The sequence below is a fragment of the Chiloscyllium plagiosum genome, unplaced genomic scaffold, assembly GCF_037043375.1.
Source record: "Chiloscyllium plagiosum isolate Xiang-an unplaced genomic scaffold, Cpla_swu_hap1 HiC_scaffold_3, whole genome shotgun sequence".
NCBI lineage: Eukaryota > Metazoa > Chordata > Chondrichthyes > Orectolobiformes > Hemiscylliidae > Chiloscyllium > Chiloscyllium plagiosum.
Genome location: NW_028270141.1, coordinates 64,148,421 through 64,165,288, shown reverse-complemented (window position 1 = coordinate 64,165,288; position 16,868 = coordinate 64,148,421). Strand labels below are relative to the sequence as shown.

The 16,868-nt window shown below is 37.7% G+C and overlaps 1 protein-coding gene across 1 annotated transcript in view; it reads right to left on the bottom strand.

Annotated features, from left to right (window-relative positions):
- The window catches only part of LOC122548685 (ammonium transporter Rh type A-like), a 45,906-nt gene that overhangs the window by 1,295 nt on the left and 27,743 nt on the right, over positions 1 to 16,868 (bottom strand). Inside the window, exons 5-9 of the mRNA XM_087979813.1 lie at positions 12,671 to 12,837; positions 10,700 to 10,837; positions 7,483 to 7,616; positions 2,635 to 2,744; positions 238 to 311 (exon numbers count right to left, since the gene is read on the bottom strand). Coding sequence (XP_087835939.1) covers positions 238 to 311; positions 2,635 to 2,744; positions 7,483 to 7,616; positions 10,700 to 10,837; positions 12,671 to 12,837 — 623 coding nt within the window. The remainder of the gene's footprint in view (positions 1 to 237; positions 312 to 2,634; positions 2,745 to 7,482; positions 7,617 to 10,699; positions 10,838 to 12,670; positions 12,838 to 16,868) is intronic.

Here is a 16,868-nt window from a genome sequence, read left to right as displayed (position 1 = left end):
CCTACCATCTCTCCGGTGATTTTTCTTCAGCAGAAATTAGCACTGATCTATTAAATAATCATTTCTGAGATTCAAAACTCAAGACATGTTAAAGACAATACCAAATGTGAAGTATTAAAAGCATAAGGTAAGTGCATCAGCAATTTAAATGCAAGAATTGACTTATAAATTGTGAATACAGACAAAAAGAATGTATTCTCATATAAAATTTTATATGAATATGTAACCGTTTCATACCTCCCAATAAATGTCATCATCAAAACAATTTTGATCTGGTGGCTGTCCCCAAAAAGAAATGCATAGAATGAAACCTGTGAAGAGAGGAACAGTATAATTATTTATCTGTTTCTTTAGGACATTAATTTTCCATATAGTAAAGGGAGATAACTTCATTGTGTATGGAAATGTAGTTAGTTCTTAGTTAATTAAAATTTTCCTTCTGAATAATATTTTTGCAAACTTTATAAATAGTTATCAGTCCTTTGAATGATAAGTTACTGACATAATATTCTGTTCACTCTAATGGAAAACTGTGGAAGTCAAATATTGATTTGTTGATTAATGAAAAATGCTGAGCATAGGATTAGACCCAAATGAGATAGTGTAGGAAATTGGACACTCTTAAAACATTTATTAAACAATGTGAATGGATGCATATTTTTGTATAATTAACATTCACTTATGATGACCTCTTTTGTAGTAAAAGGATAGACATAGCAAAGATGGATGGATTATATGCAGGTTAGCTGAACTGGCCATGCTAAAATGCCCATAGTGTTCAGGGATGTGTAAATTAGGTGCATTAATAAGGGGTAAATGTCGAGTAGTAGGGAAATGGCTCTGGGTAGGTTACTCTTTGGAGGGTCAGTGTGGACTTGTTGGGTTAAGTAGCCTGTTTCCACACTGTAGGGATTCTAAGTACATATGCCCTTTTAAGAAAACCACAATAAGATTTAAAAAAATAAAAGCTATTATTATACATGTACAGAAAGACATTCTGACATTCTGCACCTAATTTAGAAAAGTTTGGGCTGAAAATCATCCAAATCTAGTCTGGTCTGAATTCCTCACTTCTTGTAAATATTCTAATTTGGAATAATTTGTACAAGTTCTTTTAATGAGTGCATTTGATTTGCTAGCTACTGTATACTATGACTGCCTACTTCAGATCATGTGTGGATGTATGGTAGTCCCTTGGAATAAGTATGATGCTTTGATCTTGCCAAGAACATACACATAGAATCTTCTAACAGAGGGAAGCTGTTCCATTGCAGGTCTGGCTGACAAAGAACGTTCCAACTCATACATTTGCTCAATAAAATAGTCAATGTGCTTTATTTGTGGTGAACAAGGAAATACAATGAAAGCTAAGCAGAATGTATCATTGGGGTAGGTCCACTTGTTATAGTCAGTTATTCATTCATGTTACAAAATTTGATTGAATACATGACTTCCAACTCAAAATTATGTGACTAATGTATTTTCAGTTGGAAATTGAATATATATCTTCTTATCCCACATTTCAATGTACAATTCTTAATTCCAGCCAAACATGATGCTAGGAGCTATATTGTTTGAGACAAAAAAAAACTGCAGATGCTGGAATCCAAAGTAGACAAACAGGAAGCTGGAAGAACACAGCCAGCTAGGCAGCATCAGGAGGTGGAGAAGTCAATGTTTTGGGTGTAACCCTTCTTGAGGATTGGGGGTGGGTGTAAGGGGAGTTTCAGATAATGGGGTGGGGTGTTGGGGAGTGGTTTGTGAGGTAGGGATAGGTGAACACAGGTAGAGGGTACAACCTGGTTGGTCGATGGGAGAACTGAAAATGGTTGGTAGCTGGAAGACAGGATTGATTAGAGGAATGGAAGGGAAAGGGAAGGGCTGGGAAGGGAGTTGGGGAATGGGAAGGGAGGTTATTTGAAATTGGAGAACTCAATATTGAGTCCTCCGGACTGTAGGCTGCCCAGGAGGAAGATGAGTTGTTGTTCCTTATATTTGTGATTTGATTCGCTGTGGCAATGGAGGAAGCCAAGGATGGTCATGTCAGAAAGGGAGTGGGAAAAGGAAGTAAAATGGGTGGTGACTAGGAGATCAGGTTAGCCCCTGTAAGCCCGGCTGAGATGCTCAGCAAAATGTGCCCGGAGTTTACGTTTTGTCTCCGCAGTATAGAGAAAACCACATTGGGAGCATCAGACACAGTAAACTAGGTTGGAGGAGAGGCAGGTGAACCTCTGTCTCGTGTGGAAGGATTGTTTGGGGCCTGGATGGGGGTGAGGGTGGTGGTGTACTGGCAGATTTCACAGCTTTTACGGTTGCAGGTGAAGTAACCAGTAATTACATATCACCATCTTGACAATAAGAATATCAGGCCAAGAAAACAAGACAGTTTGAATAATTGTCATAATTAATTTCAATTGGTGAACCCAGCTTTATATATTAAAAATTTACAAGGTGTAACAACTGGATCTTTGGCCTCCATCAAAATTAAAACCGAGTTACTGATTACTATACAACATTCTTTTTCGACTTGGTTGATTGTCAGATTAACTTTTGAGAGTACATCATACTGAAAGTGTATTTGTGATTAAACTATTCACAGAACAAATTATTATTGGTAGTGTTGTGGTTTCTGACCTGTGATAGTCCCTCCAATAAGGGCCACACCAAGGGATACACCTAATCCAGCAGCTTGATATCCAGCCTGTACGATACCAGATCTTCCAGTTGGGAAAGTTTGAATAAGTCTAACAAACAAAAATGTTAAACATTAGAAATTGTGCATGTTACAAACATATGAATTAAGATCAAAAATAGGCCATTCGGTGTTTTAAGCCTAATGAACCATTGAATAAGCTCATGGCTGCTCTCTGTGCTGAATACACATTCTTATCTATCCCCAAAAACTTTTGACACCCCCTACCTCACAAGAATCTATGCATTTCCACTTTAAAAATATTCACATCACCATGGCCTTCTGAGGCAGAGAGCTCCAACATTGCACAACTCTCTGAGAGAAAGGAATTCCCCGCATCTCCATCCTTAAAAGGTAACACCTAAACATTTTAAAACAATGTTTTCACTCTGACAATGACTCTGCTGAAGAGTTAGCTTGTTTTGTCTCCGTGGATGCTGCCTGCTTGCTGTGATTGCCAGCAGTTTTTACCACAAATCACAGTTCCTTTATCACAAACAACCAAAATGAGCTCTCCTGATCATGTGCTATCCCTGCCTATTAGCTGGACCACTTAATACTCTTTGCACCTTAGAATTCCACAATCATTCACCATTTAATTAATACTCTGCTCTTTTTTCATTCTTCCTATCAAAACAAAAAGCTTAACATTTTCCTGCTTTATGGTCTATAATTAAGATTGTTGCAAATACTTCAGTCTTACTTTTTACACTAATCTGCTAGTCCCCCCCATCATTGAATTAGAGAAATCTCTTGAACCTCCTCCTCTCATGAGTTGTTCAGTTATCCACCACCATTCACAATGAGTGTGGCAGGACTGCAGAGCTTAGACCTAATTGATTGGTTATGGGATCACTTAGCCCTGTCCATCACTTATTGCTTCTGTTGTTTGGCATGAAGTTAGTCCTGTATTGTAGCTTCATCAGGTTGACAACTACATTTTAGGTATGCCTGCTGTTGCTTTTGGCATATTCTTCTCAGTCTTCCTTGAATTAGGGTTGTTATCCCAGCTTGATAATTATGGTGGAATTGAGGAAATGCTAGGCCTTGAGGTGACAAATTGTGGTTACAATCCGATGATGCACTGCGCCTCATGAGCTGTGAATTGCTGGCTCTGTTTGAAATCTATCCCATTTAGCATAGTGGTGGGATTCCACAACACAGTAGAAGCTTAAATGCCAAGCCAGGCCTTCATCTCCACAAAGACTGTGCGGTGGTTACATCTACCATTACTGTCATGCATGTCATTTGTGAAAGGTAGATAGTGAATATGAGGTCAAGTTGATTTTCCTTCCTATTTATGCCCTCATTGCCTGCTGTAGAACCAACCGAGCGTTTATGTCTTTTAGGACTTGACCAGCTGAGTTCCTAGTGGCAGGAGTGGTAGGGGATAAGCAGCAGAAGATTTCCTTGCTCATTTTTGACCTAAAACCATGAAACTTTGTGCGGTTTAAAAGTCAACTCCTTCCCAACTTTATACTACTATTCCGGCACTTCTGATGAGACTTTCCTGAAGCTTGAAAAGGATATAACCAAGGATGCTGATGGTGTTGACTGGGACATTCTAAGATATAATTCAATTTCAGTGCAAGATTAACTGGTGGAATTGTTAATGGGGTGGAGGTTGAGAACAGATGTATCAATTTTAGATTATCATCATAAGTGAGAAATGTCTTCTTAGGACTAGGAGATGATAATACAACTATGAAAAAATAGAAAACAGTAAAGTTGCTAAAACACAGAGTGAACACACTGTTAACCTTAAAGTCAGCATCGAAAGTCTGGTTGAGAAACAAGAAGTCAGAATCCATGGTCATCAGAAAAACAGGCCAACTGAGATCTTATTTTGTAAAAGTACCTGAAATGGCATTTAGAGACAAGGTGTATTGATCTTACTTGAGCCAAGAATTGAGACCAAGTATGTTTTACTACAGTGTACGGAGCAGGCTAACAATTCTGGAGTGGCACAACAACACCAACTTAATGCTAAACTCAAGCGAATCAGATTGGGATCTCCAGTCAGAGTTCCAAGCTATCTCAAGCTGTGAGATTTTGACCTTGAGAGGATGTCGAGATGGGGATATTGCTCATAACAATTCTAATGGTTATAATGATTGTAATCATGGCAGTAGTGATTACGAAGTTTCAAGTAAGCAAAGTAACTTACTGGAATAATGTAGACTAAATCAATGTAAAGAGAAGCTTGGGGAAAAATATATAATAAGATTCATGTATGTCATGATATGTGATGACCTGTCTCTGACATCATTAAGAAAAGACACAACAGTCTTGAATGTGTGCGTGAAGAGAGAAGTCTTAGACACTGTTGAAGAAGTTGTTTTTGGTAATCTACAATGTAATAAGGCATTAAAGGAGTGTTACTGTACATAAGAAGTTGAAGAATCTTATTTAGAGATAAGGAGCAAGCAGCCTCAGGCTGAGTGTATGTGCAGACACTGACAGCCCGAGAGAAGCCAGACAGGTGTCTCAATGTACAGGCAGCAGTATTGGCATAAAGTACAACATGTAGCAGAACAAAGATGCATTCTTAAACTTTGAGAGAGGAACCAAGATCACAAAACATTCAAACAAGATGTTGAGCTATAGAATACCTACAGTGTGGAAGCAGGCCATTCGAGTCCACACTGACCTTCCAAACAGAATCCTACCCCCTATGCTATACCTGTAATTCTGCATTTTCCATGACCAGTCCACCTAACCTACACCACCAAAACACTACGAATAATTTAGCATGGCCAATCCACCTCAACTGCGCATCTTTGGACTAACGGAGGAAACCCATGAACTGACAGGGAGAATGTGCAAACTCCACACAGACAATTGCCCGAGGGTGGAATTGAACCCTGGTCCCTTCCTGCCTCAAACTAATGCCCTAGGCCTCCCTTAGCCTGCACCTTCTTGGGAAACAGCATCGAAACAATCTTACTATCCATGGTTCACCTCCAGCTGATAGCTGTTGTCAATGTTTACTGCCAAATCACAACTGGATAAAATGCTTGACAGAAGCTCAGTTCCAGAAGCAGTCACCGCAAAATAAAAAGTATTGTTACTGTAGTCCAGATTGCACTTCAATAGTGCAAATTTCTTCCTGCAATATTGGGATTATTAAATCACCAAATATCTATTCAGCTGTTGACTCAGCTGAGGAAGAGCTTAACATCCAGATTAAATAGTGATTTAACTCACTAGGATTGTGCACTGGAAATTAAGTCCCCTTATTCCAGGAATATTTACAGTTTTGAAAAGATTTAGTCAAACTATGTAAAGTCTGCAATTTACCTGACTGATGAACTCCAGTTAAAAGAAAAAACTCACTAGTTTTTCTGTACTTAATATGAAAGTAGCTGATTATTAATTGCTTTTAATTAATTGAAATTAGGAAATGTGAATTGCTAACTTATAACTCTACACATGAACTTTCTCTTTTTCTAAATTTCCCCCTTCATACATACTGACACACAAAGACAGACAAGACACTGATATTAAGAGTGGAAAATGAAAAAATTCAAGAAAACACAGTTTGATGGCACTAATCTGGAACACAGGATGCAATGATTTGTTTCTTTTAGTTGTTTGCTGTTAGCACAAGGTTGTTTGCAAACTGATGCTCTCTTTCATTCACTGGTTGAGTGTTAATCCTTTCACAATATCTAGGCGTATTTTATTCCTCCTTCAACAGATGACTTGCAGAGGAAGGTGAGTAGAGTGGAAGCCAGCTAACTGTTTCTTGTACCTTCATAAGAGAAAGAGATTTTGTTTATGCGTTCTCTTTGCAAATTAGATAGCTCTCTGCTGTTCTGGCTTCACACAAGCCACGGTCACTTGGGAAGGAGTTAATCAAGATGTTGCCAAGGAATTATCCCCTTCAGATCAAATCCCTTTGTTCCAGGTATCTACTCTCCATCTCACTGTTCCAGGGGAAAGCAGTGTTGCGTGCAATTCACGATATGCTCCACAAAAATTGCAGCCATCTTTTTTACATAGTCTTCTTGGTTTAAACCGATATCTTCTGTTTTTATTTACTCCACAGTATAAAATCAAAGGACATGAAAAGATGTAGTCTTCACAGGTGGAGAATATAAATATATAGAAAAGTGTCATTTCATTGCAAAGTTTAAAAACAAATCTCAATTTCTACTCTTAATGCCAAGGGATAATGGTGCAAGACAAAAAATGTGGTAATAGGACAAATAAAGAAACCAAGATGTTTGGAATGGATGTGTGAATGTGAAAAGGAGCAAGATTAGTAATTGTTATCATTTCCTAAAATGGAGAAAAGATTACAATTGAAAATGATTGAATTCCATGTTATATTGTGTTGAATTGATGCTATTTCTCAAGCATATATCAAGCTTCATTAGAACCATGTGGAATTTGAGAAAGAGATGACACAAGAGGGGACAACATTGTTAAGAAGTCAATTATGAGGGACAAACCAGCTGAAGTGATGGGTCTACTATGGCAAATCTGTTTGTGGATCTTGAAAAGGAAGAAAAAGTAGCTTGTTTGGGTTTATGTGACAGTGAGACTGAAATCTGTAGAGGGAAGATTTCCAGAGAAGATGAGATCAGTTGCAGTCTTAGCATTCAATAACTTAATGGTTGGTGTTGGGGTCACAGTCCAAGAGAGATAGGACAATGTGTCAGTTAGTATTCCATTCCCAGTAGTTAAAGGTTGCTTTTCCAAATAAATGGCCAAAGTCTGTGCACGGTATTTAAAATGTAGAACTTAATCAACCACAATAAATTGTGTTCCTTAGCAAAACTCACCCTGGACCATATACATTTTCACTGGCCATGGCAGATGCAATTATACCAGCCAGACCTCCAAGTATTCCAGGCATGCCATGAAGATTGTGTACACCACAGGTATCATGTATTTTCAATTTAGATGCAAAAATTGGCTGGAGAGAGAATAAAAAAAGAACTAATTAGTAAAATAATTGCTTTATTTTCTTCTTGAGAATGGGAAGCATTTTATTTGGGTTACAAATGGGTATCTAACATTATTTTATGAGTCAAAATCACTATAAACAACCTCCATTCTTCACTACTGGAAATGTGTTGCTGGAAAAGCGCAGCAGGTCAGGCAGCATCCAGGGAACAGGAGAATCGACGTTTCGGGCATAAGCCCTTCTTCAGGAGGGCTTATGCCCGAAACGTCGATTCTCCTGTTCCCTGGATGCTGCCTGACCTGCTGCGCTTTTCCAGCAACACATTTCCAGCTCTGATCTCCAGCATCTGCAGACCTCACTTTCACCATTCTTCACTAGCCAATCACTCAATCATTGCAGAAGCAGAAAGGTTGAGATCAAATGAAGAGAATTTAAAAATAAAAACTTTAAAACTATTGGAAGTATGCGTTAGGTCTTGGTGATCAAAATAATTTTGCTAAACACTTTGCTTTTGTCTGTTCTGTTACTTGGATATAAATCAGAAGCATTTTATCATGACCAGGAAACCTACTACACCACATTGCCAACCAGGCAGCAAAGCTCAAAATGGCTTCCTTTTCCTTGATTTCATCTTGTCTTAATATTAATATCGAATTACCGTTCAAATTTATTCTTCCTCCATTACTTTTTCTGTAAACTTATTCAGTAAAAGTTGTTTATTTTATTTTCATTTTGAAATCTTTTAAAATCAGTTTTTATTTTTCTGGCGTGCCTGATAATCATTTTGTTTTATTAGGTCATTCTAATGTTTTAAAATCAAAAAAGGATTGCGAATCTGTTAGCTATCTGTAGCTAAAAGTAACATGTATTCTATTCTTGGCTTCAAGCTGATATTTTCTTTTCCACACTGAGGTATATCTTATTAAGGAGCTGGGTAAAACATATATTTTAAGAGATGCCAAACTATCTGTTAACACATCTTTCTAGGTCAGATATTGACTGATCTGATATAAATTCAGAAAACAAACATTATTATCTTCTGATACAAAAATCAATTCCTCACAGCTGGTCTCAGTCCAATATCCTATACTTTATTTTCAGAAGTGTAACAGACTTTGTTCAGTGAAGGTTTGACAGTAGAGTGAAAACAGCACATTGGTAATTTCCTTGTTGATGCTAAATGAACTATCAAACAAGTTTTCATTCACTAATACTAATCAAACACCTTTTTATGTTTCAAAAGGAAGTTTGGATTCCTATGATTAAAAGTCACAGAACACTGATTCCATCCTTTTTTGTTGTCTCCTTCACTTGCTATTATGCAATAAAATAATGTGATTGATCTAAAATGTTTAAAATTACTTTTCTGCATTTGTGACTGAAGGAAGAGACTATAGAGGGGGTAGAAAGTCATTTTCAGTTACGTTTAAACTCAACATAAAATCAGGTGAGCGTAAATTGGGAAGCTGATCCGATCGAACCGATTTCCATCAGAACAGGTTTGGTTAAAATTATCCTTCTGAATGTCATTATCTATTGATAAAAGAAATAGCAAAGGTTGCATCTACAATCAGTTGGAAATATTTGTAAATGTCCATGGGTTATTCTCTAATTGGACTGTAGAGGATTAATAGTATGGTCCAGAATTCAGAGGAGTGGATAATCTCAAGGTGAATATCCTGGACAGGATATGTTCCTCCTTTTTAGTTTGTAATATCTTTGAGCTGTATATTTCTGTACAATTTAAATTGTTAATAGTGTGGTGACATTAACAGGACCTATGGGACCTTCTAAATGATGGAGTCAATAATCAATCACCTTAAGGTAGATTTGCCAGTATCCTGATTTTTCTAGTTTCCTGATTTATCAGGATATTGACTGGGCTGGAGAGTATTAGTTATGAAGAGAGATTGGACAAACTGGTTGTTAACCTTAAAGTATAGGAGATTGAGATGCATAAAATTATGAATGGCATAAATAGGTTAGTCATTGATGGAGGGATCAGTGGCTGGGGACATAAATTTCATGTAAGCTGCAGAAAATTTGGAGAAGATGTGAGGAAAACCTTTTCACCCAGAGAGTGGTGGGAACCTGGAACTAACTCCTTCTAAGATTGGTAGAAGTAAACACCATCATTACATTTATAAGGTATTCAGATGTGCACCTGCAAAGCAAGGCGTACAAGGCTAGAAAATGAGATTAGAATTGTTACTTTCTTTTTTGACTGGCATAGATGCAATGGGCCAAATGGCTTTTTTTCTATATTGTAGATCCATATGACTCTCAGCAATTACTTTTAAGGATGGTGAAAAAATGGAGCAAATGACCCAGAAGAGAAAAGGATGAATTAGAATCAATAAAAACCGAAAGATCTGCCAATGCTGGAAATCAGAGACAAAAACAGAAATTGTTGGAAAGCTCAGAAGGTCTGATAGCATCTGTGGAAAGAAATCAGAGTTAATGTTTTGGGTTCAGTGACTCTTCCTCAGAACCTTGTGTGAACTATTAGCCTCTATTTCTGTGAGGCTAAAAATAGAGCAGCACAAACCATTCAGCAGTTTGTGGCAGTTCGCTTCTCTCCCCTTTCCACAGAGTGCTGGTCTTTTCACATATAAAAATAATGATTGGAGTGAGCTCACCATTACTTTTCCAGCATTTCTGAAATAATTTCAAAGTTAGAATGTGGAGTAATTTATTGAGAAATTGTTGGGAATCTATTCTCTTAATTTAGCTATTTAGTTGATGTGTTTCTTTATTTAGCAGGCATGTATTAATAATAAATAAATGTGATTTTCTGCAATTATGTTTGCAATTAAATTTTTCCAACATGTTCTGATACAAGCAAGTATCTGCATAAAATTTATAAAAATGTACATTTTTAGTGAATTTTCCAAAAGAGAAAATCAAGTTGTAATTTTTGCTGAAATTGTATGTTATGAATTGTAATGTAGGTCATTCACAAATAGGGGTTTAATAATAGGTTTTATATATATAGAGAGAGTTCTTCAACTTGATCAATTGCTCCCAAATCAAGGTAAAAATTGACACTTTCACAAAATCAGAGATTTAATAATGCAAGTGTCAAAACCTACTGTCAGATATTTAAATCCAACTGTGGAGATTATTCCAGCCGTAAATCCAATCAACAGACTTCCATAAGGGTGGATCATCATGTCAGCAGAGGTCCCAGCAGCTACACCACCTGCTAGAGTAGCATTTTGTATGTGGACCTGCACAAAGGAAAGCAAGCACTAGTTTCATTTGAGAAACAGCAAAACAAAATTTACTTGACACGTTAAAAATCAGCATAATTTGTAAGAATCAGTCAAAATAAAGAATTGGTTTAAAGGCTATCATTTTGGAAGACATTTTGGAAGAATCTTTGATTAGAAAATGTCAAAAAAACTACAATATAAATGAATCCCACAAAAATGTAAATACATATTTGACCACAAACTGGTTTAAAGATCACATGGTGGAGCACAACCATTTAAATCCTTTATATAGATTTAATTAATCTATGAGTTAGGGTGAACATTGATACATTTAAAAAAATGTCAGCCATTGTATGCACTGCCTCATCATGTGCATTAATGCTCAGTGAAAATTGAAAACTATCAATGCTACACTGAAGGTCTAACTGAAGTCCAATAGAAGGACTTCACATGGGAAATTTCATCTTGAATTGCATAACTCTTGTGTCAGGAAATAATGTAACCACCCAGATGAAATTCACATCCACAAAATCCTTTCCTTCTCAAATTTCTTAACATTGATATGCTGCAGTATAGCAAGACCAAGGAAATATATCGACTCAACTGATAAAACATTAGAATTTCTTGGAATTTAGTCTGGGATACAATTTTCTCAACACTTGGTAGGAGCATGGTGACTATTCATCCTATTACAATTGCTGATGAAGCTATTATGGATGGAAGGGCTCTTCTTTGTGGTCAATAGCTGAGGTGTTCCACCTCAAGCAATAATAGCATTTAAGGCTGGGATTTACTCATTCTCAGTTTTTTGTTTTGTTGAATGAGATTCACAGCACCGATCTTTTATGACACAAAATGACATTTCTTACAAATCTTCTGCTCTTCACCTCATTAATTATGCAACTAGGCTCTTGGACATCTTATTCATGTGACCGGAAAAGTTGAGAGTGCTCACTTATACTGCCAGGACCATGTGGCGTTCCTACCACTGGCACCATATTTAAGTAACAATTGAAAACCATTTCAGGCATCACAAGCCAGAAACTGTCCCTCACACTGTGGTGCTTAATCATTATCATCAAAGACATGATCCTGAAGAAAGGAAAGTTTGCTCGCACATTTCAGAAAGGGACTTGGATAGATGGGGAGGTGGAGAGGAGAGCAATCTTATTTCCTGCCAATTGCCACAGGAAGTCATACAACCAGACCCACGAGACCTGAATATAGACTATAGTTTGTTCTGTACTCCACTAGCATACGTACCACCACCTTCTATCTGCCAACTCACACTTACAGGTTAGGGTGTGGGGTATGTCAGGGCGAGTGGATGGAAAAAAAATGAGAACTGCAGATGCTGGAGATCAGAGTTGAGAGTGTGATGCTGGAAAAGCACAGCAGGTCAGGCAGCATCTGAGGAACAGGAGAATCAATGTTTTGGGAATAAGCCCTTCATCATTCCTGATGAAGGTCTTATGCCTGAAACATCAACTCTCCTGCTCCTTGGATGCTGCCTGACCTGCTGTGCTATTCCAGCACCAGACTGTCGACCCAGTGGATGGAAAGGAGTTCTGATATGAGTGAGAAGGGTGATCTCTTCTGAGTTTTTCTGGGTAAATATTAACCTCCCTGAGGCAGAGCCCTCTGAATTCTCTACATTTCATAGATTCTTTCAGAGTGATCCAGAGACAGTAGAAAGTCCCATTCAATTTTCCAGGGGATTCCCACGGAGCCTGTTGCCTTTGGGATTCCAGATTGTCGTGGCTCAGAATTCCAATCTGCATGGCTCCACTAACCAACTGGCCATTGGAATATCTGGGCGTATGATAAAATGAAAGTATTCATTCTCACCATGTCCAATTTTCCTTTCTTATCAACCAAGCTAGAGAGAGCATAAGCAGTGAGTACACATGCAGCCAGTGAGAAATAAGTGTTGATAATAGCTCTGTATTGTCCATCAGGGTTTTCTACAATGGCAGAATTGAAGCTTGGCCAAAACATCCATAAGAAGAGAGTACCTGGAAAACATTTAGAATAATCTCGAATTATTCCAGAGCTTTGAAAATATGATGATGTAAGTGATTATTACAAATTCTGTTTCAGCTTATGGACTGAAGTTTATACATTTCTGTCATTACATGTAAAATAAAAACAAACAACAGAAGAGGCACTTTTAGCATTCAACATTATATAATTGTTTAAAATATTGTGCCTCTATCTAGAAACTTCCCGTCCTCCCACCAAAAAACATTTATTACTTCCATTCATAAATATTATTTAAATAAACAATTATTTGGATCTGGGTTCAAAACCAGATGGAATAAAAATATCTTTTGTCCACAGACTATATCAGATGAATTTGGCCAAATCAAATCAGTTCCTGGAAAATAGAAGGTACCAAAATCCATCTAATTTTGTACAAGAACTAACTTAGCAAATTTGGAAGATTGTAGTGTGGGAAATTAATAAGTACCATATTGCTGTAGTGGGTGTTGCTCTTCAGAAGTTTGTGTTCAGATGTCTTATTAGGATAAGGACAGAGGGCCAGTCAATTCTGTGTATAATCATAGGGCTAGATTTTCTAGATCCCAAACCCACAGTGGAGCTGAAAAAAACAGGCACTAACTAAGCTGGCCAGATATCTTGTATGTTTTCCCACCCTTGGCTTTCATGAGGGCAGGAGAGGAACTAAGCTTCAGAACTTGTTTGCCCCTTTAAAGGAAGCTAATGACATCATAGTGGGTTATTGAGACACTGCTCCAAGTAATAAAAAAAAATTCAGTCTTTAGCAGCTGTTGGATTTTGCATCAGCTACATTGAGATGTGAATGGAAAGTGGGAAGAGTTTAAAAGTTAAGAATATGTTTTTGTCTCCTTTGCAGTTCTTTGTGAAATTTTGCAGCACGTGTGTTCAGTAACATGTGTTATTTGGAAGAAGTAACTTCTTCATTGCTCTTTAAGTGACATTTTTGCCAGGCTATTTCTTCTGCCAGTTGGTAAGCTCTCAAGAAAAACATCAACAATGTAAGTATAGAAAAGTCTTTGATGAATTAAATATTTCATCCAATGGACAGTTCAGATTATTGAAAGTGCAGCCCTGCATGCGTTATCATTTCCAATTGCTTTTATATGTTCTGGCTAGGTAGCTGTTAAGATGTCAGTTCTGAAGTCAATGGCTGAAGTTTTCAAATTGCTGTAGATGAGATTCCTGGCTCCTGGTTTGCCATAAACCATGTCAACCTTTCTAACACAATCATTTCCTCTTCATCTCATTAATTCTGCAATTGGCCTCTTTGGCACTTGTCTCATAAAAATTGTGGGTAGAAGTGCTCATGACTGTGAAGGACTTTGTGACAGTCACACAACAGGTGCATTATTTAAACTCCAGCTGGACACCACATCAGACACTGCAAGCCAGGAATTGTCCCTCTGAAACATCTTCTTCCAGTGCCAGATATGAAATATGATTCAGAAATTTTAATTTCCATTGAGAGTTTAAATTAGCATCTGATTAGATTTGCTTATCCATCAAGGAGGCAATTAGTGTAAACCAAGTAATGATCATTATTACTTGAGGCCATCGTTTTTTTAAAGTGCACTCTTGCAAAACAAAAACTGTCAATGAATTGAAATTTGATGCCAGGTCGGTGGCATTTCTGAATCAGTGGTTGCATGGTTAATGTAATTGCCTCAAGCAGGGACACACATTCAACTAATCTTATTCTGCTCCTGAAGAGAAAAACAGCAACATCTAGTCTGCAGCACAATCTCTTGAACTTTCTGTATTGATGACAAGAGAGTAGTAGGTAGTTATCTAAAATTTACTAGGTTAACCCAAATGTAATGAAATAAAAAATAACATATAAAATCTGCTCTATTGAAAAGTCAGTGGTTAACTGATGACCTCATGATTAGAAAGGTCCTAATATTCCTGCTTCTGAAGGAATGTGTGTACTTAAATGAAGTGCTGTAAGCACATCAGCAATAACTGAACTCCAACAAAGTGTCTGGCTGAAGTTCTGTTTAAAGCAGAGCAGGACACTAGATGTGATCATGTTTACTACGTTAAAAATCACACAACACCAGGTTATAGTCCAACAGGTTTAATTGGAAGCACTAGCTTTCGGAGCGAAGCTCCTTCATCAGGTGATTAGGAGCGTCGCTCCGAAAGCTAGTGTGCTTCCAATTAAACCTGTTGGACTATAACCTGGTGTTGTGTGATTTTTAACTTTGGACACTCCAGTCCAACACCGGCATCTCCAAATCATGTTTGCTACCTACTAGTTAAACTGAGTGTGCTTGATGGTAGAATTGTGCTGCGTAAATATACAGGTGATAATATGACAAGGGAACAACAGTGTGAGCATGTTAAGCGTAATGTCTAAATTCATTAAAACAAAGCAATAGTAAACCTCTTTTCAGGAAAACAAGAAAATATCTCAATGAGTTCCTGATCAAACTGACTGTAGTAGATGACATATTTCTGATGTCTGCCAGTGGTCAAACTGATCAAATACCTAGAGACTGGACAGGGTCTAAGTTTAAAAACACAGCCAGCTTATATGGAAAAGAATGATAATTATTGTGTGTGTGTGTGGTGGGGGGTGGTGGCGGGGCAGTTGTCTGATCAGCAACTTGAGGTTGAGACTGAGCAGGCTGATCAAGTTTTTAGTCTGTTTCAGACAAGTCCATGTAAACTTGGTCAATAGCTATGGTAAGCATTGTATGAGTAAACTGTGATGCATTACTATTATTGGGGTATTTTGAAGTGTTCTTTGCTATAATAAAGAACATTGGGTATTCAGTAACCCATTGTAAGAAGTGCCTGCGTTATTGATATCCAGAGTAAACCTGATTGACCAGGAAAGGTGGAAATAAAAACCTGACACATATGCACAAGTTGCCAAAATAAATGTAACCTTCACATGAAGAAGTAACAATGTATGGATTTGTAGGAGTACACTTGAGATCATAGATTAAAAAGGAAGAATGCCATACAATTATGTAGTACCTTTAATGCAGGCAAATGTGTTTCCGAAGAGTATAATCAGAAAATGACATAAAGAGAAGTAGTCAAACACTTGCTTAGGGAGGTAGGTTTGAAGCAGAAACTTAAAATAATGGAGAAATATGAAGAATCAAAGGAGTTTAGGAAGATTTTTCCACAGCCTTAGATCGAGACATCTGAAAACATTACCACTACTGTTAGATACAGGAAGTGGGTAGATACAAAAAGGTGACATTTGAAGAACACAGATTAAATCGAGGAAGTAGTTCTGGAGGAGGTTATAGGGTTTGGGAGGGATGAAGGTATGCATACTTACATAAGAGAATGAGAATTTTAAAATGGAAGCAACCGTGGAATGCCTCAGGGGTGAAGTTGGGCCCATTATTGTTTGTTATTTATATCAATGATTTGGATGAGAATGTACAAGGCGTGATGAGTAAGTTTGCTGATGACAGTAACATAGGCAGTAGTGTGGACAGTGAGGCAGGTTATCAGAAACTACAGTTGGGGAAGTGGACTGAGAAACAGCAAATGGAGTTTAACATAGATAAGTGTGAGGTCTTGTATTTTGGAAAGTCAAATCAAGGTAGGGCCTTAAGGAGTGCAGTGGAACAGAGGGATCTCGGAGATCAGGTTCACAGATCTCTGAAAGTGGAGTCACAGATAGACAGGGCAGTGAAGAAGGCTTTTGACACGCTGGCCTTCATTAGTTAGGGCACTGAGTATAGAAGTTGGGAAGCTAAATTGCAGTTATACAGGACATTGGTGGGGCCGTACTTGGAGTATTGTGTTCAGTTTTGGTCACCTTGCTATAGGAAGGATGTTATTAAACTGGAAAGACTGCAGAAAAAATTTACAAGGATGTTGCCAGGACTCAAGGGTCTGAGTTACAAGGCGAGGTTGGACAAACCAGGACCTTTTCCTTTAGAGCGTAGGTGACTGAGGAGGGATCTTATACAAGTGTATAAGATCATGAGAGACATGGATAGGGTGAATGCACTCAGTCTTTTTCCCAGGGTTAGGTAATCAAGGACTGGAGGGT